Genomic DNA, 27,652 nt, shown 5'->3' with positions numbered 1-27,652 from the left:
GGTTGGATCTAGATAGCCAGGAAACATCAGCCTCCGAGCACTGTCAGTCACTCTCCTTCGAATTAGACTGGAGCCAACCTTGTACAAATGTAATGTCTGTAACTGTTGAGCTGTGTAAATCCTGGGCACCTCAGCTGCAATGCGTACGCGTCTTTGGAGCATTTTGTATGTGTTCTTTAGCTGTGGTCCCTTTACAGTTGGATACTTCTGACCTTTGCATGTTCCTCTACGAGGGACCATTCATCACTCGACAACCAATTATTCATACACAATAAACATTTGACCCCAAACTGTAATGAATTCTTGCAAGAATGCACACAATGAGTAAAATTGCCCAAGTCCTTCAGTTAGCATTTGAGTCTTCCTAACATGTCTCAGCTGAGCCTTGCTCTCCATGTGCTGAATCAGTCCAAAGATGGAGTACAAAGAACACAGAACAATACAGCACAGGAACAACCTTTGCCAAAACCCTCAGCACTTCCTTGTGCCGTATCCCTCTATGCCCATCCTATCCATGTGTTTGTCAAGATTCCTTTTGAACGCCATTAATGTATCTGCTTCCACAACCTCCCCTGGCAACGTGTTCCAGGCACTCACCACCTTCTGCGTAAAAAACCTGCCTCGCACATCTCTAAACTTTGCCCCACGGACCTTAAACGTATGCCCGCTGGTGACTGACCGCTCCACCCTGGGAAAGAGTGCCTGCCCATCCACTCTATCCATGCCCCTCATAATCTTGTAGACCTCTATCAGGTCAACCCCCAACCTCCGTCTTTCTAATGAAAGCAGTCTGAGTCTAACTCCGAGTAGTCAACTCCTCCCACAAGCCTTCAAATCCCTCACTTGACTTTTTTTCTCAAGGTTGTTTGTTAACTGCATCATTGCATCGGCAATCAAAATGGTGCTGCTCCGCTTCTATTATGAAATCAGCTTCTAAGCACCCCCCTCCCAACCATGTCACCATCCAAGACCTTCCTCTAATCCTGCAAGTTTCCCTCCCTCCAATCACTCTCCATTCTCCCCCTTTAAACATGGAGCCCATAATTATTCTTGCAGATATCCCCATCCGTGCCTTAACCATTTTCTGTGGATGCCTTATGCTAACCTCACCCATCCCCATCTTGAGGCCTTATGTACAGTGACCTATTGAGATCCCCCCCTCCCCACCCCAATTAGACCATTGAGTGCCTGCTCTTACATACCGGCTCCTCATTTACAGGCTATAGATATGTCCACTGACTGTGACTGTGCTATCTCTATCCCAGACCAAGCCTCCAACCCACAAGACCAAAATGTGTGAGACTGACCATGCCTCCACACCATGCTGTGCACAACCACACACCATGCTGTGCACAACCAACACAGCACAGATGGGCCCATCCCCTGCCTTTATTGTGACCAAGATATATGTTCCAGGCATAGCCTTGTGGCATGGTATGCAATGCTCCAGAACTGCCTTTGTTTTCTGGCCCTGACTACATGATGTGCTGCACTAGGATCTTGCCTCAGACTTATTCCCCCTCTATGAACCACCAGCCACGTGTCTCTGTCTACCCTTTTCCTCCTGTGTTCCAGTCAACCCCTCCCCCACTCATTTGTCCCTGTCCAATTCCAGTCCCCCCCCCTTCAAGCATGTGCCTTCCACTCCTTTCTTGCCCCTGGCTAGTCTCACTGCGCTCCCCTCACCATCCCTCCCAGTCCAGGTTCCTTTCCAGGTGGAAAACGTGCTTTCCATCTCCAATTTCCCTTCCCATTGGTCTTGCATGTGCAGCCTTGGCATGGAGTCAGAGCAACTGTCAGAAAAGCACGGTGAAAGGTAGGCAACCGCTCTGTGTACAAATGTCAAAGTCATGAGTGAAGTGTAGTTCACCAGGTACACATCCAGTCATGGTTCACACCGGCCTAATTAGCCACTGGCGTCGACATTAGAGTTCATAGAACATAGAAAAATACAGCACAGAACAGGCCCTTCGGCCCACGATGTTGTGCTGAACCTTTGTTCCAGATTAATCATAGATTATCATAGAATTTACAGTGCAGAAGGAGGCCATTCGGCCCATCGAGTCTGCACCGGCTCTTGGAAAGAGCACCCTACCCAAGGTCAACACCTCCACCCTATCCCCATAACCCAGTAACCCCACCCAACACTAAGGGCAATTTTGGACACTAAGGGCAATTTATCATGGCCAATCCACCAAACCTGCACATCTTTGGACTGTGGGAGGAAACCGGAGCACCCGGGGGAAACCCACGCACACTCGTGGAGAATGTGCAGACATAGGGAGGCATGTAACCTAAGCCATCATGAAAGTTGGGAGGGAACTCTTCCTCATCGTGCGTGAGGCTCAGCCTCATACAGTTTAAGGTGCTGCACACGGCACACATGACTGGGACAAGGATGAGCCGTTTTTTTGGGGGTGAGGACAGGTGTGTTAGGTGCTCAGGGAGCCCAGCAAATCACACCCATATGTTCTGGACATGCCCAGCGCTGGAGGAATTTTGGAAGGGCGTAGCGAGGACGGTGTCAAGGGTGGTAGGATCCAGGGTCAAACCGGGCTGGGGGCTCGCAATATTTGGGGTGGCAGAAGAGCCGGGAGTGCAGGAGGCAAAAGAGGCCGGAATTCTGGCCTTTGCGTCCCTGGTAGCCCGGCGAAGGATTCTTCTTCAGTGGAAGGATGCGAGGCCCCCAAGCGTGGAATCCTGGATTAACAATATGGCAGGGTTCATTAAATTGGAGAGGGTAAAATTTGCCTTGAGAGGGTCGGTACAAGGGTTCTTTAGGCAGTGGCAACCGTTCTTAGACTTCCTGGTAGAACGGTAGACATTGGTCAATGGCAGCATCAACGCGGGGGGGGGGGTTACTTTACTTTATTTCTATTTCTGTTATTTACACTGGAGGGTCCAGGGGTTGTATATAAGTCGGGGTGTTAATGTTAATTTATTATTTATGTACAGGGGGGAGGGGGGTAGGGAGGGTTGCTTTTCTAGACCGTGTTTTGTACTTAACCCTGCTGGGTTCCTTTTTCATTTTGTTATTGATATTTTATGAAAACCTTAATAAAACATTTTTATTTTTTTTAAATGAAAGTTGGGAGGGGAATATTGCAATCCATTTTTACGCTGACGGTAAATGGAATTTTGGCTACCATCTGAATTTTTCGATCCCACTCACCATGATGCCCACTGCTGATGGAACCGGAAATTACTGCCCATTACGGAAGTACGGAAGTTGGAAAATCAAGCACTTTAAACAATGGACAGTTATGAAATAGTCATTGATATTATTTGAATGTTTTAATTAAATACCGGTAACTCTCGCTTAGTCATCATTACCACTGCTATCGAACAAGTTTGTGAGTATGTGCCACTTGTGAATATAGTAAACAGCAAAACCAAGAAAAACCTGTGCTTAGGCTTCTCTTATTTACCACCAGGGAAAAGGGACCAAACATTATGGATTAATCGTGGTTGGACATTCTTTAGGAGCTGGAACTGCAGCTATTCTTTCTTTCCTGCTCAGACCCCAGTACCCCACTCTACATTGTTATGCGTACTCTCCACCTGGAGGACTTCTTAGGTAAGTGCATATGTTATGTTGTAAATAGATATCACTGCACTGGAGTTGTTAACCAACCGGATATGTCTAGGATGGCCAAACACACAGTTGCAGATGTTGATTCTGCGCACGTGTTCACTTTCATGGGATGTGGGCGTCACTGGCAGGGCCAGCATTTAATTGTCCATCCCTAGTTGCCTTCAACTAAGTAGTTTACTCAGCCATTTCGGAGGGCAATTAAGAGTCAACCATATTGCTGTGGGTCCGGAGTCACATACACCTAAATTCAAAGTTAACCTGAACAGGCCACTGGACAAGTGTGAGAAATGGAAAATGGGCAGGTGAAGATTCCTACTCTGGTTGGTACGAAAAGCACATTCATTGGGCAGAGAAATAAGGACTTGATGAGGAATTACTGTTTTAATTAAATACCGGTAACTCTCGCTTAGTCATCATTATGAAAAAATTCTACTGAGCACTGACATTAAGAAAGTGCTTTGTGCCCAAGACTTGATATTGTTTATCTTAATTCACACAAGATTCACACAAAAAATGTAAACAAATGATTTGGTTAATTGGAGTATTAATTGAGTTCCAATTTATACCAATCATCACGACCTTCAATGTAAAAGAGGCTTCTTTCAAGATTTGTTTAACAAACGATTCATAGTTCTAGTCACTTGGTAGTACAGAGATATTGCTGTAAAAGGAGACATGTCAAAGCTTTTTGTCTTGCACATTAGGTCACTATGTCAAATCTTTTCAGCCATAAACATTATTCTATTGGTTGTGGTAGTTTCTGTAAGTTTACTAATATGAATTGGATTGATTGAATTTACTTTATTAAATTTCTTTTTGCCAAAACACAGAAATACTAACATGGTAGTGTACTATGGTAGGTGTATATTAAATTAAAATATTATTGACTCCTCCTTAACCTTGTACATTAAGTCACCACCTGATGTAATACTGAACCTTCAATACCAAATTGTCCCAGTCCCAGTGTGTGCTCCATTATGGTTTGGTTAACTTTTCAGATATTACAATCTGACTTCAATATCTCTGGATTAGGGGCACATTAGTCAGGATCCATAATCTTAGTTCTAACTACCAATCCTGCTGGAATGTACTTGTTTGGATGTTGTATGCGGACAGCTTTGGCGTCTGCTGTGATTGCCGCAAGATCAATCTGTTGATGACCACAGCTTACACTCACAAAGAATGTGACCAGTTACTTGTGAGCTTTTTGTGCCATGTAATTATGTCCCAGAAAGAATCATTGCCTTTAGGAGAGGAGAAGAAAGAAAATGTTAATTTTGTTTTATGTGAAAAATGTACATAATAGATGTAAATGTACATCTTATATTTCTCGAGGAATTAAGGGCTATGGAGAGAGAGCGGGTAAATGGAGTTGAAATCAGCCATGATTGAATGGTGGAGTGGACTCGATGGGCCGAATGGCCTTACATCCGCTCCTATGTCTTATGGTCTTATATCAATTTACTGCGGTCTGCTTTTGAGTTTGTGTAAATGTGACTTCCTTTGCTGTTTTTATTTGATCTGCTGATGTTCGGTGCTGAATGTCTTTTTGCATGATCATGTCTCCATCTTAGAGTAAGTAATCAGTTTAATTGTTCTTTTCTAATATATCTTCTAATTTAATCCTTAGCTGTGATGCAATGGAATACTCTAAGGAGTTTGTGACGTCTGTTATCTTAGGGAAAGATCTGGTACCAAGGCAAGTTGAGAAATCTTATTTATTTTTGCCATATGCTCAATCCACTGTACTACACTGGAACCTCAATTTTGTGCTTTTTTTACTATTTACAATCTTGATTCTTTGCCAGAAGTTTTGTAGATCTTGAGACTTAGTTTACATGAACCAGCTTTATTCAATTGTTTTGCATTGATTTTTCAGTTTGTGTTGCGATCCAGCAAGATCGATGTTCTGGATATGGAACACATGGTAGATGTATTTATTCTCTCAGTTCTGATATTTAGCTTTTAGTCTTGTTTATCTGCCCTTGAGTCCTGGCTTTCAAAGGGAAATGAGCAGTAGTTCGGAAGTCTACAGTTATCAATGATTGTATCAATTTTATAATGATGAAAAGTATCAGGGGCGGGATTCTCCGCGAACCGGCAGGGCTGGCAACTCTGGCGCGAAGGACTGGCGTGAACCACTCCGGCGTCGGGCCGCCCCAAAGGTGCGGAATCCTCCGCACCTTCAGGGGCTAGGCCGGGGCCGGAGTGGTTTGCGCCGCGTCAGCGGGCGCGGAAGGGGCTTGGCGCCATGCCAACCGGCGCCGAAGGGCCTCCGCCAGCCGGCGCAAGTTGGCGCATGTGCGGGGGCACCAGCATGTGCTGGTGTCATCCCAGCGCATGTGCAGGGGGAGTTCATCTCCGCGCGGCCATCGCGGACTGTTACACCAGCCGTCGCGGAGGAATAGAGTGCCCCCACGGCACAGGCCCGTACGCAGATCGGCGGGCTCCGATCACGGGCCAGCCACCATGGGGGCACCCCCCGGGGCCAGATCCCCCCACGCCCCCCCGAGGACCCTGGAGGCCGCCCGCGGAGCCAGGTCCCGCCAGTAAATACCTGTCATAACATACGCCAGCGGGACTGGCCGAAAACCCGGCCCATCGCGGGCCGGAATATCGCCAGGGGGACCGCTGCCAACGGCCCCCGACCGGCGCGATTCCCGCCCCCGCCAAATCCCCGGTGCCGGAGAATTCGGCAGTTGGCAGGGGCGGGATTCACGCCACCTCCCGGCGATTCTCCGACCCGGTGGGGGGTCGGAGAATCCCGCCCATGGTGTTTGTTTGGATCATTTATGTAGAAGTGTCATAAAATCAAATTGCACTAAGTCCAAAGATCTGGAGGTTAGGTGGATTGGCCATGCTAAATTGCCTCTTAGTGTCCAAAAGGTTAGGTGGGGTTACCGGGGACTTTCCAGGGGCCGGTGCACACTCGATGGGCCGAATGGCCTCCTTCTGCACAATAAATTCTATGATTCTATAATAAGTCTGCCTGAGTTTATGGCGCTCTTGTTTAGTTGCTATGTGGAGGTTCTCTCTATTGTGATAAATAGAGATGCCGATTCAAAAGTAATCATGAACCACATTTTGTTTCCTTTTCTGAGTTGCTGAATGTACACATCTGTAAATTTGTTCCAGTAGTTAAGAGAGGATGTAAGACCTGCATTAATTTCAGGAGCTGTACCATTTGAAAATAATAGAGGAGGAAACTTCAGATTGTCATGAGATTTGAAATACGTTTTTATATTATTGCTCTGAGATATGGGCCATGAGTTTCCGTGAGCTTGGCAATTGATGAAATGTGCTCAAAATGCTGAAGTGAAGTTACACCCAAATTTCCATTCAAATTAATTTATATAACACAGAGCTTAAAGTCTCGCACACATCAGCACAAGTGAGCAACTTTATAGATCATAATCTATTTATGACTGGAACTTGGCCAACAAGACCTCCAGATTACTGAATAGAATTAATTTAAACTGAAAAATTGTTCAAATAATTGCTGCAGTTGAAAGATCTAGCCAATTAGTGATTTCAATTGACTAGTCGCTGGTCAAGCATACCAAGAGCAAATAAATTGATTACATTTCAATTCATTTAAATTGAATCCAAAAGGTTTAAAATCGTTGTAGTGTAGGCATGTGAAACTGACTGAATGAGGATTTAATTTACTGCTGGTGACTCTAGCTGAAGGACATTAATGATGGATTACCCTGCAACATTGTGATGGAAGACACCTAAATGAGCAGCAGAATCTTTTGCTGACCTGGGTGCAGGGCAAGTTTTGTGCAAGGGTGAATTGATTTTTGAACCAGCCTAAAGATGATGGAAAATTAATCATGAATGGTTGTGGGCATAACTCGCATGTGTTTAAAGTTTCTGATCTTTTGCAAAGTCGCATTAGCCTAGATTGTGCTTATATCTGAGCGGAAACTCATATTGGCCATATTGTTTGAGTTACTTCTCACCTCTTTCGTCTCCCCACCCCTCATTCACCTCGTTCTTCTCCCCACACCCCATCATTGCAATATCCGATTCTCTTACACAAAGGATAGCTTTTGACATCCAACCATGCCTCTTTAATAGGGTTATGCACCTCATGGTAACTAAATTCATAGAATTTACAGTGCAGAAGGAGGCCATTTGGCCCATCGAGTCTGCACCAGCCCTTGGAAAGAGCACCCTACCCAAGCCCCCCCCCCCCCCCCCCCCCCCCACGGCCAATCCACCTAACGTGCACATCTTTGGACTGTGTGAGGAAACCGGAGCTCCCGGAGGAAACACACGCAGACACGAGGAGAATGTACAGACTCCACACAGACAGTGACCCAAGACAGGAATCGAACCTGGGACCCTGGAGCGGTGAAGCAACTGTGCTAACAACTGTGCTGCCCTTATATCTCTCGAACATGTGGCCATTTATAAGGGCCTGAAAAAAGCATTACTTGTGCACAAAACTCAAACTAGCTAATTTACTGGCCATACAGATAACCATATTCACATCCTTAATACTCATATTGAATTTTATCCTTTCACCATATTGCATTTGAATATAGGCAAAGGAGTAGGCTATTCAGCCTCTTGAGGCTATTCTGACATGCAGTTGGATCATGGCTAATCTGTACTTTCACTGTACCTACATACATTGGTTCTATATTCCTTACTGAGCTTGCCTAATTGTTATGACCACTCAATGTTAAAAGTTTTAAACAGTCTCCTTTGATTCAAGGTAAAATAGAGTACTGGAGAGAGCATGATACAATACCTCTTACGAAGTCTGCCCAGAGACAAGCCCATGTTACCTGGTTGCCATGGGGACAGGTTATTTTTGCTACTTTCAAACTCTAAGAGGCAGTTAGACCTAATGATTTGAGGAAGAAGATCCACAATAGGTGCTGCTATGTCTGGAAGCATAACCATCAAGCAGATAGCTGGTGAGGACAGAACCTGTGTTCAAGGAAACAGGATTATGAAGAGTCAAAGACAATGGATTCACCAGAGGGTACCATACAACAGGAAATCTGATTAAGGGTAGGGAAAGGGGACTTGGTTTAAAAGGATAACGCCCTGTTATAGCCGGGGGGTGGGGGGGGGGAGTTTTGGATTTTAACCACAAGACTACAGTTCTTCACAGAGTGCAGTGCAGCATTTAAACATGGTATGAGTTTTTAAAAAATACATTAAGTGTACCCAATTCTTTTTTTGTCCAATTAAGGGGCAGTTTAGTGTGCCCAATCCACATCTTTGTGCTGTGGGCGGGAGACCCACGCAAACACTGGGAGAATGCATAAACTCCACACGGACAGTGACCTGGGATCGAACCCGGGTCCTCAGTGCCATGAGGCAGCAGTGCTAACCACTGTGCCACCGTGCTGCCCTGTGGTGTGGGGTTTTTGGTTGTGTTGAAGAGTTAATTGATAATACCCTTTCTATAATTTAATGTGTTCGTTCCTGACTAGTTGATGTTTGTTACGGTAAAAATTTAAAAGAAAGTTTTGTCATGTGGTCCTTGGAAATTTATATTTCTTTTTAAAAGTTATCGGTCTCTAGGGGGATCATTTTTATTGATCTCCGTTTTGAAATTTTTAATTGACCTAACTTCAACAGATTTTTGGAAGAAAGTTACAGATTTTCACGACACTGTGTGAGGTAGTATCTTCAGAATTCAGCCCTGAATAGCCTAGCTCTAATTTTAAGTTTATATCCGTTCATTCCGAACTCTCACACTAGAAGAAATAAATATTTTAATTATCTTAAATTAGTATCTTAAATTAAATTATCTTAAATTAGTATAATTAGATCACCTTTAAAATAACAAGACTAATCTATTCATGTTTATCATAATGGATTTAATGCATGTATAATTTGCTAAAGTTGGGTCATTAAGGCCAGTTTATTCATCCCAAGGTGTAGTGTAAAGTATAAGTCCATTTACTATTGAATACTCCTTGGTAATACAGGGCTTGTATTTTGCTGAGAAGAGATTTATGTTGCCAAAGCTCTTCATCTCGCACTCACTGGGTCAAACATAAGAAAACCAAATTCTAGACATTGACAGCAGTATACACTATAGGAGAAGAGAGTGCTGAGTGGTTGGCAAATTGAGTTTGATTGGCCGGTGCGTTACCATGCTGGTAAACTGTAGGTTCCCCAAGCTCCCTGGCATTTCAAAAGTCACAAAGCTTAAACATTTTCCTTTTGTTTTCAACACTCCTTTGTCGAGAAGCATTGAGTAATGTGAATGAAGTAATTTTTGTGCATCTTTCTAATATTTATCGTTAAGCATTAAAGAAAATATTTTATTTATCATTTGACAACAATTGTCAATTTACCAAGCAATTACTTCCTTTTGGAAGCAGCCTGATAATATCTTGTTTCCCAAACCTAGAAAATATGTAGCCTTTTTTTGTGGTGGTATGGACAGGGTGAGGTGGGGTGTGGGTGAATCATTACTTGCATACATGGCAGAAAAGGTTTGTTTATTTCTAGTATTGTATACTGGGACCAAAAACTAATACCATAAGTTGACTATGCTCTACATGTAGAAGGTGGTGTAGATACAAAGGCAATTTTTGATTAAATAGCTGAGTTACTGCCCGTTTTACTTAATGATGGAGCAAAAGACTTCCTTTTGCAAAACATGATGTAAATTTTTCAGATTTTATTGCACACAAATATTCGTCTATTGTTTGGTACAGTTTACTGTGTATTTGTTGTAAATTGTCTTAAACCTCCACAGTCAGGTTTTGTAATGGGTAAAAGTGCCCACTTTGATAGATTCTGATGTCTCGTATTGAAATTCAGCATTATAGGGTGATGGCTGCATCATTTTTCTTTAATTCATTTTTATAGGATGTGGGCTTCGCTGGTTAGGCTAGCTTACTGTAATAAATTTAAAAATCAAAATGTTCATGGCTATGAATGAATTTACAGGCAAATTGTTCACTGTAGCAAAGCATACAATAGTCAGGCAGTTAGAATTTTAAAATGGGTTGAGAATTAGGAGTTAAAAGATTGTGGCTCTCTAGTATTTTCTACAAATCATAGATGTTTGTGCAGCCTCCACTCCTTGGTCACATTAGACAAAAGATCAAATAGGTTGGTTGTCGTTTCATTTGTATGCAGCTGGTTGGTATCAAGGTTAGATATTGCAGTCTTTGTACAGATAGCTTTCTTCTATGTAGTATTACCCATTGACAATGGAACATGTTCGTAAAAGTGCATTACTATTCTTATGTTCCTACAGACTTGGCCTGTCCCAGCTCGAAGTCTTTCGTAGACACCTACTCGATGTGTTGCAGAAGAGCAATAAACCGAAGGTATGCCTTCCCATTCTTCCAGCTTGTGCTTTGCACTTGTTTTTCATAGTGTACTTCCTCAGAAAGTTTATTTTTCTCAATCAAGCATGTGAATACACAACTGACCATGATATCCTACTTTTGCTTCTTTCTAAAATTTGATCCTTATCATTATTAATATTATCTAGCTCTAGTCATTGCAGAAACATCGACATACGTGTATGTGTGCAGCAGAGCTATTCACTGTGCCACCGTGAGGGGGCCATGGAGCGGGGGCTGAGTGCAGTGAGGAGTGGGGGGAAAGATTGCGGTGAGGGGGCAGGAAGGGAAAGAGTGTGGTGAGGGGGCTGGGGAGGGGAAGAGAGCGGTGAGGGGCCAGGGAGGGGAAGAGAGTGCGGTGAGGGGGCAGAGGGAATGTGCGGTGAGGGGGCAGGGGAAGAGAGTGCGGTGAGAGGGCAGAGAGGAGAGTGCAATGAGGGGGCGGGGGGGGAGAGTGCGGTGAGGGGGGCAGGGAGGGAGAGTGCGGTGAGGGGGCAGGGGGGTAGAGTGCGGTGAGGGGGCAGGGGGGGGGAGAGTGCGGTGAGGGGCAGGGGGGTAGAGTGCGGTGAGGGGGGAGAGTGCGGTGAGGGGGGAGAGTGCGGTGAGGGGGAGTGTGCGGTGAGGTGGGAGGGGGGGAGTGTGCGGTGAGGGGGAGGAGGGGGGGTGAAGCGTGTGGAGAGGGGGCAGTGGTGTGGGGAGGGTGCGATTAGGGGTCCGTGGGGGGAGGAGGGAAAGAGTGCGGTGAGGGAGCAGGGGGCAAAGAGTGCGGTGAGAGGGCAGGGCCGAGAGTGCGGTGAGGGGGCGGGGGGGAGAGTGCGGTGAGGGGGCGGGGGGGGAAATGCAGTGAGGGGTCGGGGGGAAGAGTGCGGTGAGGGGGCAGGGGGAAGAGTGCGGTGACGGAACAGAGGGAGAGTGCAGTGAGGGGGCAGGGGGAAGTGCGGTGAGGGGCAGGTGAGAGAGTGCATTGAGGGGGTGGGGGGGGGGGGGAGTGTGCATTGAGGGGGCGGGGGGTTGGAGGGAGTGTGAATTGAGGGGCCGGGGGTGGGAAGAGTGCAGTGAAGGGGTAGGGGGCAGAGTGCATTGAGGGGGTAGGGGGGAGTGTGAATTTAGGGGGCGGAGGGTAGGTTGGAGTGTGAATTGAGGTGGCAGGGGGGGAGGGGGCAGGGGGGGAAGAGTGCGGTGAGGGGGCGGGGGGGGAGAGTGTGTGAGGGGGCAGGGGGCGAGATTGCGGTGATGGGACAGGGGGGACATTGCGGTGAGGGGGGCGGGGGGGGGTGAGGGAAGAGTGCGGTGAGGGGCCGGGAGTGGGGGGGGAAGGGAGAGTGCGGTGAGGGGACAAGGGGGGGGAGATTGCGGTGAGGGGGCAGGGGTGGAGATTGCGGTGAGGGGGCAGGGGGGGAGATTGCGGTGAGGGGTCGGGGGGGAGATTGCGGTGAGGGGGCGGGGGGGAGATTGCGGTGTGAAAGCGGGGGGGGGGGGGTGCTTTGAGGGAGAGAGTGCAGTGAAGGGGCAGGGGGAGAATGCTCTGAGGGGGCAGGTGGGGGAAAGAGTGGAGTGAGGGGGCAGGAGGGGGGATGAAGAGTTTGGAGAGGGGGCAGGGTGGGAGGGTGGGGTGGGGAGGATGCGGTTAGAGGTCCATGGGGAGGGGGGACGAGTACGGTGAGGGGGGGGGGGGGGGCGAGAGTGCGGTGAGGAGGCAGGGGCCAGAGTGTGGTGAGGGGGCAGCGGGGAGAGTGCGGTCAGGGGGCAGGGGGGGGGGGGGAGTGCAGTGAAGGGGCAGGTGAGAGTGCTATGTGGGGCTGGGGTGAGAGTGCAATGAAGGGTCAGGGGGCGAGTGCTGTGAGGGGGGCAGGTGAGAGAGTGCAGTGAGGGGGCAGGGGGGAAGAGTGCTATGAGGGGGCCAGGGGGACGAGAGTGCAGTGAAGGGGCAGGGGGCAAAGTGCTGTGAGGGGGGCAGGGGAGAGTGCTATGAGGGGACAGGGGAGAGAGTGCAGTGAAGGGGCAGGTGAGAGTGCCATGTGGGGGCAGGAGGGAGAAGAGTGCAATGAAGGGGCAGGGGGGCGAGTGCTGTGAGGGGGCAGGCGAGAGAGTGCAGTGAAAGGGCAGGGGGCAGAGTGCAGTGAAGGGGCAGGGGGCAGAGTGCTGTGAGGCGGCAGGGGAGAGATGCAGTGAAGGTGCAGGGGGAGGGTGAGTGGCTGTGAAGGGGCAGGGGGGAGAGTGCTGTGAGGGGGCAGGGGAGAGAGAGTGCAGTGAAGGGGCAGCGGGGGAGAGTGCTATAAGGGGGCAGGGGAGGGAGTGCAGTGAAGGGGCAGGGGGGAGAGTGCAGTGAAGAGGCAGGGGGGAGAGTGCTATGAGGGGGCAGGGGGAGAGAGTACAGTGAAGGGGGGCAGGGGGGTGAGTGCTGTGAGGGGACAGGGGGGGGAAAGAGTGTGGTGAGGGGATGGGTGGGGCGGGGGGGACGGAAAGAATGCGGTGAGGGGCCGGGGGGGGAAGGAGTGCGGTTAAGGGGCGGGGGGGCGTAAGAGTGCGGTTAGAGTGACGGGGGGGGGGGGGGGCGGGGGGGGGGGGGGATGGGGGGTTGATGGCATAATTATCAAATTCAGTAACCTCCGAACATTTGGACGATACCTGCCGCCCTCTTGCCAACCCCCTAAACAGCCGATCACCCCCCACACAATTCTCTACTCCACACCGCCAACACTTTTCGGCAACAGCTTTGAGCGCATCCACATTTAACAACTAAACTCGGGGCGGTACGACCCCACACTGCTCCGGGTCTTTGTCTTTCATTAAAATGAGCAAGATAGATGCCTGACACAGCGTGGGGGGGGGGGGGAAGCTCTTCCCTCCCCATAGGCTAATTGTACATCTACACTAACGGGGGCCCGAGCTCTGACCCAAACCTCTGATTAAACTCTGATGGGGAACCCATCCGGGCCCGGGGCCCTCCCCGATTCCATCGCCCCCCATCCTTCAATTCCCACCCAGTTCAATTGGGGCCCCTGTACCCTGACCTCATCCACCCTCAGGAACTCCAGCCCATCCAGAAACCGCCCTCATGTCCTCATCCCCCCGCCGAGGGCTCCGAACTGTAAAATTTCCGAAAAAAATACTTCAAACACCCCATTTACCTCCCCTGTCCCTCATCCGCGCACTCTCCCTCACCGCCACCTGCTTCCTCAACTGATGCGCGAGCATCCTACTCACCTTCTCCCCCATACTCTTACACTGCCCCTCTGGGCCGCTGCACAGCTGCCCGCACTGTCTCTCCTGTCCACACTAGCCAAACTCCATTTGGAGCTTCTGCCTCTTCTTCAGCAGCATTGCCGAATATCTCCGGTCCACCACCAGAATGGCCTCCACCAGTCTCAGCCTTTTTGCCCACTCCGCCCTCACCTTTTGCACCCTATTTAAAATAAACTCCCCTTTAATCACTGCCTTCAGTGCCTCCCACAACGTAGCCGCAGAAACCTCCCCCGTCTTATTCGGCTCCGAATAGCTACCCCTATCTTCTCAGAGACCTCCTTGTCGGCCAATAACCCCACATCCAACCTCCACTGTGGCCTCTGCGAACTCGCCCCCTCCACCCGCAAGTCTGCCCAATGTGGCGCATGGTCTGACACCACAAATATTCAGTCCCAACTACCCCCACCAACAGTGCTTTGACCAGTTACAAAAAACATAAATCCGGGATTACTCCCTGTAGACATGTGAAAAGAATGAAAGTTCCTTCGCCCTCAGCCCTTCAAACCACCACGGGTCTGCCGCCCCCATTCGCTCCATAAATCCCCAAAACTCCTTCACCGTTGCCAACACCCTCATTGATCTGGGACACGGTCGGTCCAGCCTAGTATCCAGCACCGTATTAAAATCGCCCACTCCATGATCAGCCGGTGCATGTCCAGGCCCGGGATCTTTGCCAGGAGTCGTCTTGTAAACTCCACATCATTCCAATTTGGGGCATAAATATTCACCAGCACCACAGGAACCCTTTGCAACCTCCCACTCACCATCATAAATCTCCCCCCAGGGATGCCACTATGCTCCGCACCACAAAGGACACCCTCTTATTAACCAGCACTGCCACCCCCTTCATTTTCATATCCAGCCCCGAATGAAACACCTATCCCATCCATCCCTTCCTCAGCCTTGTCTGATCCAGCACCTTCAATGAGTCTCTTGAAAAAACACAACATTCGCCTTTAAACTCCTCAAATGTATGAACGTGCGCGACCTCTTAAACTGGCCCATTTAATCCCCAAACATTCCATTAAATCAGCCGGGTCGTGTGGGTTGGGGGAGTTGGTCGAAGATTCCGTCCCCCACACATGCTCTGCATTCTTCGTGGCCTGCGTTCCCTCAATGCCTTCAGGATACCCCACAATCCGGAGAATCTGCCTCCGAGATCGATTCTCCAAATCGTCCACTATCTCCTTCAGCTTCCCTTGGCCAGCCACCACCAGCGTAATCTCTGCCTTCCACGAAGCCAGCCGGTTGTCATGGTCCGCCACAGACTCTTCTACTTTTTGGAGTGACACACGACAGGTCCACAGATCACTGAAAGGGGCAACACAGGTGGAGAAGGTAGTCAAGAAGGCATACGGCATGCTTGCCTTCATTGGCCGGGGCATTGAGTATAAAAATTGGCAAGTCATGTTGCAGCTGTATAGAACCTTAGTTAGGCCACACTTGGAGTATAGTGTTCAATTCTGGTCGCCACACTACCAGAAGGAGGTGGAGGCTTTAGAGAGGGTGAAGAAGAGGTTTACAAGGATGTTGCCTGGTATGGAGGGCATTAGCTATGAGGAGAGGTTGAATAAACTTGGTTTGTTCTCACTGGAACGACGGAGGTTGAGGGGCGACCTGATAGAGGTCTACAAAATTATGAGGGGCATAGACACAGTGGATAGTCAGAGACTTTTTCCCAGGGTAGAGGGGTCAATTACTATGGTGCATAGGTTTAAGATGCGAGGGGCAAGGTTTAGAGTAGATGTACGAGGCAAGTTTTTTTTACACAGAGGGTAGTGGGTGCCTGGAACCCGCTGCCGGAGGAGGTGGTGGAAGCAGGGACGATAGTGACATTCAAGGGGCATGATTAGGCTGGGAGTAGAGGGATACGGACCCAGGAAGTGTAGAAGATTTTAGTTCAGACGGGCAGCATGGTCGGCACAGACTTGGAGGGCCGAAGGGCCTGTTCCTGTGCTGTACTTTTCTTTGTTCTTTGTACTATGTGCTCCTAATCTCTGCTACAATCTCTCGATGGCCGCCCGAATTGGGTCTGCCACCTTAGCCAGGTCCTCTGAGACCTCCTTCCTTGCTGCCAGAACGTGGCCGTTAAAAACTTCACCTAGTGTCCCGTGGACCACTGAATGAACAATGACGCCACAGAGCTCTCTGCCATTTTTCCTTCTGTCGCACTTTCCGAAAGTTCCTGGTCTGACTGTTGTCCCTTTGCAGTTGCACTCCTTATTTGATAGGGCTAAGACATGCCCACCCAAAGGAGAATCCTTAGCTCTGTCTGTTCCTGCACCTTGTACCAACAAATACCCCTGTGAAAGGGTAACAAGCACCAAACAATTACGCTTCAAGCAGGAGACACCGAATGTGCCACCACTCACTCCATGGCTGCCGCCGGAAGTCAATTTATTAACTGTTTTCTCAACCTGTCCTTCAATGATTTATGAACATGTACATCCAAGTCCCTCTGCTCCTGCACTTCCATTAAAATTGTGCCCTTTATTTTATGTCGCCTCCTCATTCTTCTGACCAGAATGTATCACTTCACACTTCTCTGCATTAAATTTTATCTGCAACGTGTCTGCCTATTCCACCAGCCTGTCTGTATTCTCTGAAATCCATCACTGCCCTCCCCACAGTTCACCATACTGCCAAGTCTTGAATCATCTTCAAATTTTGAAATTGTGCTTGTACACCCAGATCTATGTTATAAATATAAATCATAGGTCCCAGGTTCAATCCCGGCTCTGGGTCACTATCCGTGTGGAGTTTGCACATTCTCCCCGTGTTTGCGTGGGTTTCGCCCCCACAACCCAAAGATGTGCAGGCTCGGTGGATTGGCCACGCTAAATTGCCCCTTAATTGGAAAAAAATAATTGGGTACTCTAAATTTTTAGAATAAATAAATATAAATCATGAAAAGTAGTAATCCATCCAGATACCATTCCCTAGTCAGAAGTAAGTAACGTTTCCTGTAATTCATGCTCTGGTTTGAAATAAAATGTTGACTAGCACTTTCAGAGTTTTACTAATGTTCGAGGACTAAAATGATTAACAAATAGGAAAACAACATAATAGTAGATTTAGAAAAAATATGGCCATTTTCTTAGAGCTCCTGCCCCTCAACATTTCCCACTACATCATTGATTGCAAGTGTGATGTCACCAAAGTGCAATGCAATTGTAACCAGGCTTTCTTATTCTTGTATTTCAGTCCACTACCTACAAGTCTGTCCCCCCCAAACCACACATTCCATCCTGACTTCGAACTATATTGCTCTTCCATCACTATTACTGGGTTAAAATCCTGAAACTCCCTTCCCAGCACTGTGGGTGTATCTACATCATAGGGACTGCACAGTCAAGAAAGTAGTTTTCCACCAATACCTGTTCAAGGGCAATTAGGGATGGACAACTGGCTTTACCTGTGGTGCCACACCCATCAGCAAATAAAACAAAATAACACAGATATAAATAGCTAAAATGTACCCATATTTTTAAAAATCTGACTGATGGACTGGGATTTAAAAGACCATAAGACATAGGAGGAAAAGTAGGCCTTTTGGCCTATCAGAGAATTTACAGTGCAGAAGGAGGCCATTCGGCCCATCGAGTCTGCACCGGCTCTTGGAAAGAGCACCCTACCCAAGCCCACACCTCCACCCTATCCCCATAACCCAGTAACCCCACCCAACACTAAGGGCAATTTTGGACACTAAGGGCAATTTAGCATGGCCAATCTACCTAACCTGCACATCTTTGGACTGTGGGAGGAAACCGGAGCACCCGGAAGAAACCCACGCACACACTGGGAGAACGTGCAGACTCCGCACAGACAGTGACCCAAGCCGGGAATCGAACCTGGGACCCCGGAGCTGTGAAGCAATTGTGCTAACCACTATGCTACCGTGCTGCATAGTGGTTAGTCAAATCTGCTCTGTCATGAAATGAAATGAAAATGAAAATCGCTTATTGTCACAAGTAGGCTTCAATGAAGTTACTGTGAAAAGCCCCTAGTCGCCACATTCCGGCGCCTGTTCGGGGAGGCTGGTACGGGAATTGAACCGTGCTGCTGGCCTGCTTGGTCTGCTTTAAAAGCCAGCGATTTAGCCCAGTGTGCCAAACCAGCCCATTCAATTACATTATGACTGATCTGATATAATAATCCTAACCTCCATTTTCTCACCTTATCTCCATAACCCTTGATTCCCGTACTGATTACAAACCTATCTATGGTTAGCCTTCATGCTTAACATCCCAGCCTCTACACCTCTCTGCAGTAAAGAATTCCACAGATTCGCTACCATCTCATCTTTGTCTTACCCCCTGTTCATGGACCTTTCCACAAGGGAAAACAACCTCTCAGCATTTACCCTGCCAAGCCCCCGAGAATCCTATATTTCTCAATAAGGTTGCCTCTCATTCTTCTAAACTAGAATGAGTACAGGCCCAACCTCTCCTCATAAGAAAATCCCTCCGTACCCATGGCCAACCTGGTGAACGTTCTCTGGACTACTTCCAATGCCACTATATCTTTCTTTAGATCTGGGGACCAAAACTGCTCATGGTATTGCAGGTGTGGTCTAACTAGTGCCTTGTACATTTTTCGGAAGACTTCACTATTTTTATACTCCATTCGCTCTGAATAAAAGCCAACATTCCATTTACCTTCCCTATGACCTGCTGAACTTGCATTGCCGAAGCGGTGATACCCATTAATTGGAGAACAGCTGGGAACTTGCGTTACTATTCTCTGGGAGGCCTGACAAAATTCCAATTACTGGACAGCGTCAGGCCTCTCATCTGATTAAGCCTCCAAGAGGGTGACGGTCCCGCCTCGGTAGCTACAGACCTTTCACCAATGCTGGCAACACCACCAGGAGTGCTGACCACTACCTTCAGGGATTGTCGAGAGATCCCTGGAGAAAGGAGACGGTAGGCAGGATTGGGGACGCGAGGAGGGCGCCACAAGCGATCGGGACAGAGGGAGGGTGGCTCCTTCAAGGCTTTCCTCTTCCCAATGCCCGTTTCCTCAATTGGGCACAGAGACGGGAGACTCCACCCTCCTCTTGGTAGGCTGATGTCAAACCTGATAGGTTTGTTGGGTGGACATCTTGGATGGCGAGTTCCTTACCCGCCACAGGTTTAATACTGCCAGTGGCGGGTGGGAAGGTTGCCTCCCCGGGAATTAATTGGAGGAAAGCACCATAGTGGCAGGATCTACACCCAAGCCCTCCCACCAATTACAGGGTCCTGTCCGGGGAGGTAATTAAATTTCACCCATAGTGTTCAGTTTATACTTGAAAATGTTGAAATTTCAGTTCAAAATGAAACATGTGACAACAAAAACTGTGACTGGTTATCCTGCTCCTTGTTATAGCCTTGTATTATTGATGAATACGATAATTCTAATTCTCTAAGTTTTTTTAAAAATCTCTTCTGTAGTGGAGAATTATCATGGGCGGTACTAAATGTATTCCTAAATCTGAATTGCCGGACGATGAAGAAGTGACTCACGTTCAGAGTAACAGACAGTGGACCTATCCCAGTGACCTTACTATTGCTCTTTCTGCTAGCGTCTCACTCTACCCACCAGGTCGGATTATTCACGTGGTACACAACCACCCGGAGGAAAAGTGGTAGGTATCTGCAGAATTGAAAACGCCGCTTCATAATGTTTCTTGTCAGCCTATGGGCCTTTTTTCCACCTTATTTTCCTGTGAATTTCTAGGCTGTGTGTTAACTGAGACAAGAGAGCTATTGTGATGGTCCAGCGAATAATTTCTGAACTTTCCTTCCTTCCTGCCTTTCATGGGGAAACCCCTGGTTCATCTGTTGATTCAACTTTTCACCCAAGTTATTAATGATGCAGGTGAAAAAAATAGGAAGTTGAGTAAGTGTACTCAAGTTTGCACATGCCATGAAGTTAGCAATGGTGCAGATTTCTTATGAGGAGAGGTTAAGCAGGTTGGGCCTATACTCATTGGAGTTTAGAAGAATGAGAGGTGACCTTATTGAGAGACACAAGGTTCTCGGGGGGGGCTTGATAGGGTAGATGCTGATAGGTTATTTTCCCTTTGTGGGAGAGTCTAGGACCCGAGGGCATAATCTCACAGTAAGGCATTGCCCAATTAAAACAGATAAGAAAGAATTTCTTCTTTTAGAGGTAGTAGAATTCTTTACCGCAGAGGGCTGTACAGGCTGGGTCATTAAGTATGTTCAAGGCTGAGATAGACAAATTTTTAATCAATAAGGAAGCAATGATTTTCAGAATAAGGTGGAAAAGTGGTGTTGAGGATTATGTCAGATCAGTCACGTTCTCATTGAATGGCAGAGCAGACTCGATGAACTGAATTACCTACTTGCTCCTATGTCTTATGGTCTAAAAAACAATCAAAATAGGTTAATGTAGTGTTGGTCTCGAGCAGGTTAGAATGCAAAGGGAGGAAGTTTCAGTTATAGTGATCTTTGGTAAAATCCCATCATATTTGTATTCCGTTTTGGGCATATGATCTCAAAATGTATTCTGACTTTGGAGCAGTTGCAATCCAGATTCACCCGAATAAATTATAAAATTAGAGCGATCGGCTGTTCTAGAGTGAAATAAGCAAACATTTTTTGACACAAAATGTAGTAGAAATGTGTAACCCTTCCTCAAAAGGCTGTGGACACTGGGACAGTTGGAGCTTTCAAGATTGATATGTTTTTGTTAGTCAGGGTATTGATGGATTTGGAGAAAAGACAGGAAAATGTTATTAAATGCAGATTAGCCATGATCTAATTGAACGGCCCGATGGGCTAAATGATCTGCTCCTGAATCTTATATTTTTAACTACATGCTATGCTTAGGTCTTGCCAATTGGCACAAAGTTGCATAAATCAGAACCTACAGCATCCATAATTTGATACATAGGGCACATAATTAATCTGCAATCAGTTACACCTGCCCTTGCATTTATAGGTTTTGAAATGTTTTGTGTGACATGTTGCTGGAAATGTGAACTAGTAACATCGCAGCCAAGGAAACCAGGCATCTGAGACTTGGGTGAATAGGGTCACCAACTGCATATCTCCTTAACTAATCTAATTGGAAGATGTAGAGTTAACAGCGCAAGGACATAGCAACAAGTGTAAGTTAGAATGGATGGAGTTAATATCAAATCAGGTGTCGAGAGAAAAACCAAGAAAGGGAAATAAAGATTGGAATAAGAGAAAAAGAAAAATGATAGAAAGGTAAGTTAGAAAAAATAAAATCCAAAATTTAACATTTTTAAAAAAATGTTAACAATTAAAATCTGAAAGAACAAGAATCCCATTTATGATAGTTAACATTCAGTGCCAGATGATGTTAACTGCAGTAATTAAAACTCACCACACTGAAATTTCTAAGTCGTAAATTTGTGTTCGCAAATACTTCTACTTTATGACAGTTAATAAATTTGAATGGTGAACCAGGCTGCAAGACACTATTTTCACGAAACTAACAGCAGAGCAGCAGATCTCAGACGGCACTTCACAGATATTTGACGTTAACTGGAAAACTGGGTGTTGCCTGAATTTGCTTTTCTATTTGTGCATAAATAATAAAAAGATCGAATTACCTCACCGTTATTTTGGTGGCAACGAAACATGATTCAGGGTTACAATGTCAGGTCTGCGGGCAGTTTTTCTTTTAGTGAGATGTCAAGCGATAATTGTTCCGTCATACAGTTCATTCTAAAGTTTGAAGGTATACAGTAAATAAATCATGAGATAATGATTATATGATTCCAAGTTTGAAGGTTGCGGGAGAAACAATAACTGAGGAAGGTGAACTGTCAGGATTAAAATTAAGAAAAGAATGAGTTCACCTCAGACAAACTGGGATGTTTTTACAAATTAGTGTTTACTGGTGTTGGCATTATCCTCCGTACAGCATGAGAACAAATAACCAGGGTGCCAAGCCACATCTTTCTATCACTCTGATATCAGAATTTTGTTAGAGGTTATTTATTTTTCAGCTTTGCCTCTTCCTCAGCTAACAGGCAGGAATATGGGCCGCAGCCCTCTGGTATATCTCCCAAATGCTGATTGTTAGCATGAGCCAAGACAACAAGCATCAACAGGCTATTTAATTACATGTGGATATCACTGCAGAGCTCTATACTATTTTCAGCTCATGTGAACACAGTGCACTTGCCAGCAGTAGTCACCCAAGCCAAATTTCCCCCACCCTTGCCCACAGTTACTGCAATTCATTGTGCTACCTCAACTATTGAGATAGCTCATTAACTGATGCATTTTGGCAGATCGAATCAGGCCAGGACCTACTCAGTTAATGGTATGGCGTTGGGGAGAGTTATAGAACAAAGAGATCTAGGAGTACAGGTTCATAGCTCCTTGAAGGTGGAGTCGCAGGTGGACAGGGTGGTGAAGAAGGCATTCGGCATGCTTGGTTTCATTGGTCAGAACATTGAATACAGGAGTTGGGACGTCTTGTTGAAGTTGTACAAGACATTGGTACGGCCACACTTGGAATACTGTGTGCAGTTCTGGTCACCCTATTATAGAAAGGATATTATTAAACTAGAAAGAGTGCAGAAAAGATTTACTAGGATGTTGCCGGGACTTGATGGTTTGAGTTATAAGGAGAGGCTGGATAGACTGGGACTTTTTTCCCTGGAGCGTAGGAGGCTTAGGGGTGATCTTATAGAGGTCTATAAAATAATGAGGGGCATAGATAAGGTAGATAGTCAACATCTTTTCCCAAAGGTAGGGGAGTCTAAAACTAGAGGGCATAGGTTTAAGGTGAGAGGGGAGAGATTCAGAAGGGCCCAGAGGGGCAATTTCTTCACTCAGAGGGTAGTGAGTGTCTGGAATGTGCTGCCAGAGGTAGTAGTAGAGGCGGGTACAATTGTGTCTTTTAAAAAGCATTTAGATAGTTACATGGGTAAGATGGGTATAGAGGGTTATGGGCCAAGTGCGGGCAACTGGGACTAGCTTAAAGGTAAAAACTGGGCGGCATGGACTGGTTGGGCCGAAGGGCCTGTTTCCATGCTGTAAACTTCTATGATTCTATGATTCTAACTACTGCTTTGCCCAAAGCAAAATAATTGGTGTAGATCAGGGATCATAACTGGAAGTGATGTATTAGCATGTCAGGAAATGCATTTGCCACTGATATAGGGTGGGTAGAGTAGGGTGGGTATTACAGCTGTTTTATGTTCCTGTGGTAGTTACAAGTTATGCAAACCCTGGGCAAAATGCCAGCCACATTAGCTGCATGTCCTATTCACATTTCCCATTTTTCTTTTTTTAAAAATAATATTTTTATTGAGGTATTTGAAATTTTTTATAACATTAACAATAACAATAACATCCACATAGCAAAATGAACATTTCCCCCCCAGCCCAATCTTCACGCACCTCAACCAAACCGCAACAATATCCCCCCTGCCCCCTTGGAATACTGCATCTGCTGACATTTTAATTTTCCCTGAGAAAGTCGATGAACGGCTGCCACCTCCAGGAGAACCCTAACATTGACCCTCTTAAGGCGAACTTTATTTTCTCGAGACTGAGAAACCCAGCCATGTCACTAACCCAGGTCTCTACACTCGGGGGCTTCGAGTCCCTCCACATTAATAAGATCCGTCACCAGACTACCAGGGAGGCAAAGGCCAGGACGTCGGCCTCTTTCGCCCCCTGAACTCCCAGATCTTCCGACACTCCAAAGATCGCTACCTCTGGACTCTGCACCACCCGTGATTTTAGCACCGTGGACATTGCCTGAGCAAAACCCTGCCAAAACCCTCTTAAGTTTTGGGCATGCCCAAGACATGTGGACATGATTTGCTGGGCTTCGCACGCCCCTCGCACACCTATCCTTTACCTCGAAAAACTTGCTCATCCTAGCCACTGTCATGTGTGTCCGGTGGACTACCTTAAATTGTATCAAGCCAAGCCTGACGCACGATGAGGAGATTTTAACCCTGCTTAGGGCATCCGCCCATAGACCCGCCTCTACCTCTCCACCTAGCTCGTCCTCCCACTTGCCCTTAAGCTCCTGGTAAATATCCGATACCTTCCCCTCCCCCACCCAGGTACTGGAAACAACTCTATTCTGTATCCCCCGTGGTGGCAGCAGCAGAAAGGCCGGCACCTGCTTTCTCAGGAAGTCTCGCACCTGCAAATACCTGAAGCCATTCCCTGGTGGCAATTTAAATTTATCCTCCAAAGCTTTCAAGCTGGGAAAGCTCCCATCTATAAATAGATCCCTCATCCTTCTGATTCCTGCCCCTTGCCACCTCAGGAACCTGCCATCCAGACTACCCGGTACAAACCTGTGGCTGTTATAAATCGGGGTCTAAATCGATGCTCCCTCCACTTTGTTATATCTCCTCCACTGCCCCCAGATCCTCAGAGCCACCACTACCACCGGACTTGTGCAGTATCGGGCCAGCAAGAACGGCAGAGGTGCCATTACCAATGCTCCCAGACTGGTGTCTTTACATGACGCCGCCTCCATCCGCTCCCATGCCGACCCCTCCCCCACTACCCACTTCCTAATCATGGCTATATTAGCCACCCAGTAGTAATTGCAGAGGTTCAGCAGCGCCAACCCACCCTCCCCCCGACTGCGCTCTAGCAGCACTTTCTTCACTCGCGGGGTTTTACTCGCCCACACAAAGCCCGAAATAATCTTATTCACCCGCTTGAAAAAGGCCTTAGCGATGAAGATGGGAGGCACTGAAAGACAAATAGAAATCTGGGGAGGACCGTCATCTTCACGGTCTGTACCCTCCCCGCCAGTGATAGCGGGAGCATGTTCCATCTCTTAAAGTCCCCTTCCATTTGATCTACCAAACGGGATAGGTTTAACTTGTGTAGTACCTCCCATTTCCGGGCCACCTGGATTCCCAGACATTGAAAGCTCTTCCCAACCATTCTAAGCGGCAGCTCTCCCAGTCTCTTTTCCTGCCCTCTTGCCTGGATCACAAACATCTCGCTCTTCCCTATGTTCAATTTATAACCCGAAAAACTGCCAAATTCCCCTAAGATTCGCATTACTTCCCCCATCCCCTCCAACGGGTCCGAAACGTACAAGAGTAGGTCAACTGCGTAGAGCGAGACCCGGTGCTCCACATTCTCCCCCCCACCGAACCAGCCATTTCCAGTTCCTGGAGGCTCTTCATGCCATGACCAAAGGCTCTATGGCCAGAGCAAACAGTAACAGGGAGAGGGGGCACCCTTGCCTCGTCCCTCGGTGTAGTTTAAAATACCCCGATCTCAGCCGGTTCGTACGCACTCGCTACTGGTGCATGATGGAGCAACCGCACCCAGTCGATAAAGCCCTCACCAAACCCAAACCTTCCCAGCGCCTCCCACAAGTAGTTCCACTCCACCCGATCAAAAACCTTTTCTACATCCATCGCTACCACCACCTCTGCCTCCCCTCCTTCTGAGGGCATCATAATAACATTTAGAAACCTTCGAACATTGGCCTGAAGTTGCCTGCCCTTAACAAATCCCATCTGGTCTTCCCCTATCACCCCCGGGACACAGTCCTCTATCCTTGTGGCCAGTATCTTAGCCAGCAGTTTGGCATCCACATTCAGCAGAGAAATCGGCCTGTATGACCCGCATTGCTCCGGATCCTTCTCCCATTTTAGGATCAATGAAATTGAGGCCTGCGACACTGTTGGGGGGAGGACTCCCTTCTCTCTTGCTTTGTTAAATGTTCTGATGTGTGACCAGCAGATGGGCTGGGTACAGCATCCCGAACTTCACCCCCTTCTTAAAGAGGGTCGCTTTTGCCCGATTGAACCCAGCTCGTCTCTTGGCCAAATACGCTCCCAGGTCCTGATAAATACGCAACTCACAGTTCTCCCACTTGCTGCTCCGTTCTTTCTTGGTCCACCGCAAAACGTGTTCCTTGTCCATAAAACGGTGAAAACCTACCACCATGGCCCTCGGCGGTTCGTTCGCTTTGGGCTTCCTCGCGAGGGCTCTGTGCGCTCTGTCCACTTCCAGGGGCCGAGGGAACGCCCCAGCCCCCATCAACTTCTCGAACATGCCCGTCACATAGGCCCTCTCATCCGATCCCTCACTGTCTTCAGGGAGGCCAACAATTCTGAGCTTCTGCCTCCTGGACCTATTCTTCAGGTCCTCCAGCTTCTCCTGCATTGTTTTCTGGCGGTTGTTCATCATCCCCACCTTGCTTTCCAGCACAGTTATATACTCTTCATTCATGCGCAGACAACGTTTGCTCGACCTCCTGGATCGCTCTCCCGTGGGTTTCCTGATTCTGAACCACTTGATCAATCGAAGCCTTAATCGGGTCCAGCGTGTCCTCCTTCAGCTTGGCGAAGCAATCCTCGAAAAACTTCACCACCTGCTCCGTCGACCACTCCGTCATGCTGTCCTGTGTTGCCTGCTCTGCTTGCTTCTCCCTTACAGGACTTTGTCGTCTCACCCGGCCACTTCTGGTCCACTTCTCCATACACCGGAGGGGGATTTCTCCTTACTGTCTCACTCTTCACTGATTTATCCTATAAAATCCGAACAAAACCAGGGGAAAAAGGTCTAAAAGTCCGTTACAGGCGGGAGCTATCAAATGTGCGACCTACCCCTCCATGGCCGCCACCGGAAGTCCACATTTCCCATTTTTCATAGACTGATGCACCAACCATTGTATATCTGCCCTTTTGATTTATCAAATAAGAATGTGGGATTGGGCCAGGGGGATAATTGATTGCATTCTGCTGTTATCTCCTTGGCTTACAATCATTTTAATTTGTACAGTTGCTGTGGTCAGGAAGAGTCAACTTACTATGCTATTTGGAGTGACAACAAGACATTGGATGAAGTCATCATCTCTGCTGCTATGCTGAACGAGCACATGCCACATGTTGTTATGGATGGTCTACACAAGGTATTTGTCAAACTGATTTTACCCTGAACTGACTGATCAAAATGCAAAACCGACTATCGGTGATAAACTGTTTTAGCATTTTGTTCTTTTGGTTCTACAATTTGAGTTGAAATCAAGGTCAGACTGATGGATTGAAAAGCTCTCTCTCTCTATTGGATATAATGGCTCAATATGAAATGAGTTTAGAAAGTTTCATATCGGTTCATCATGAATTTGAGCCCATAGGACAAACACAATCTTCAAATGTGACTTACAAATGTCAGTTTCACTACCAAGTTCTCGAGGATGGCTAATGTGGGCAAGGACAAATGTCACAATTACAGTTTGGGTGCTTGACAAAAATTGGGGTGATTGGGGAAACGGTGAACAAAAAATGACGTCACTCAGCTTTAAAGAATTTTATTCAACAGATAATGCTGCTGACATTGCACAACTGGAATTAATTCTTCCATCCCTCAAAACTAACATCCCTCATGTTAATGAGTGCAAGACTTCATGCACATCGGTCTTTAACAACATCTAGTTCCTTTCTGTAGTTTTTGTTGTCTTGCATTGTCTTTATCTTATATCAGTC

General features: G+C 47.2%; 1 protein-coding gene across 1 annotated transcript in view; it reads left to right on the top strand.

Annotated features, from left to right (window-relative positions):
- dagla (diacylglycerol lipase, alpha) overlaps positions 1-27,652 on the top strand; it is a 533,527-nt gene that overhangs the window by 473,687 nt on the left and 32,188 nt on the right. Inside the window, exons 16-20 of the mRNA XM_072517705.1 lie at positions 3,435-3,577; positions 5,226-5,294; positions 10,839-10,911; positions 19,611-19,804; positions 26,949-27,078. Coding sequence (XP_072373806.1) covers positions 3,435-3,577; positions 5,226-5,294; positions 10,839-10,911; positions 19,611-19,804; positions 26,949-27,078 — 609 coding nt within the window. The remainder of the gene's footprint in view (positions 1-3,434; positions 3,578-5,225; positions 5,295-10,838; positions 10,912-19,610; positions 19,805-26,948; positions 27,079-27,652) is intronic.

The sequence above is a fragment of the Scyliorhinus torazame genome, chromosome 10, assembly GCF_047496885.1.
Source record: "Scyliorhinus torazame isolate Kashiwa2021f chromosome 10, sScyTor2.1, whole genome shotgun sequence".
NCBI classification, from domain to species: Eukaryota; Metazoa; Chordata; class Chondrichthyes; order Carcharhiniformes; family Scyliorhinidae; genus Scyliorhinus; species Scyliorhinus torazame.
The sequence above is the reverse complement of the archived record's forward strand: the minus strand, read 5'-3'. Positions and strand labels throughout refer to the sequence as shown.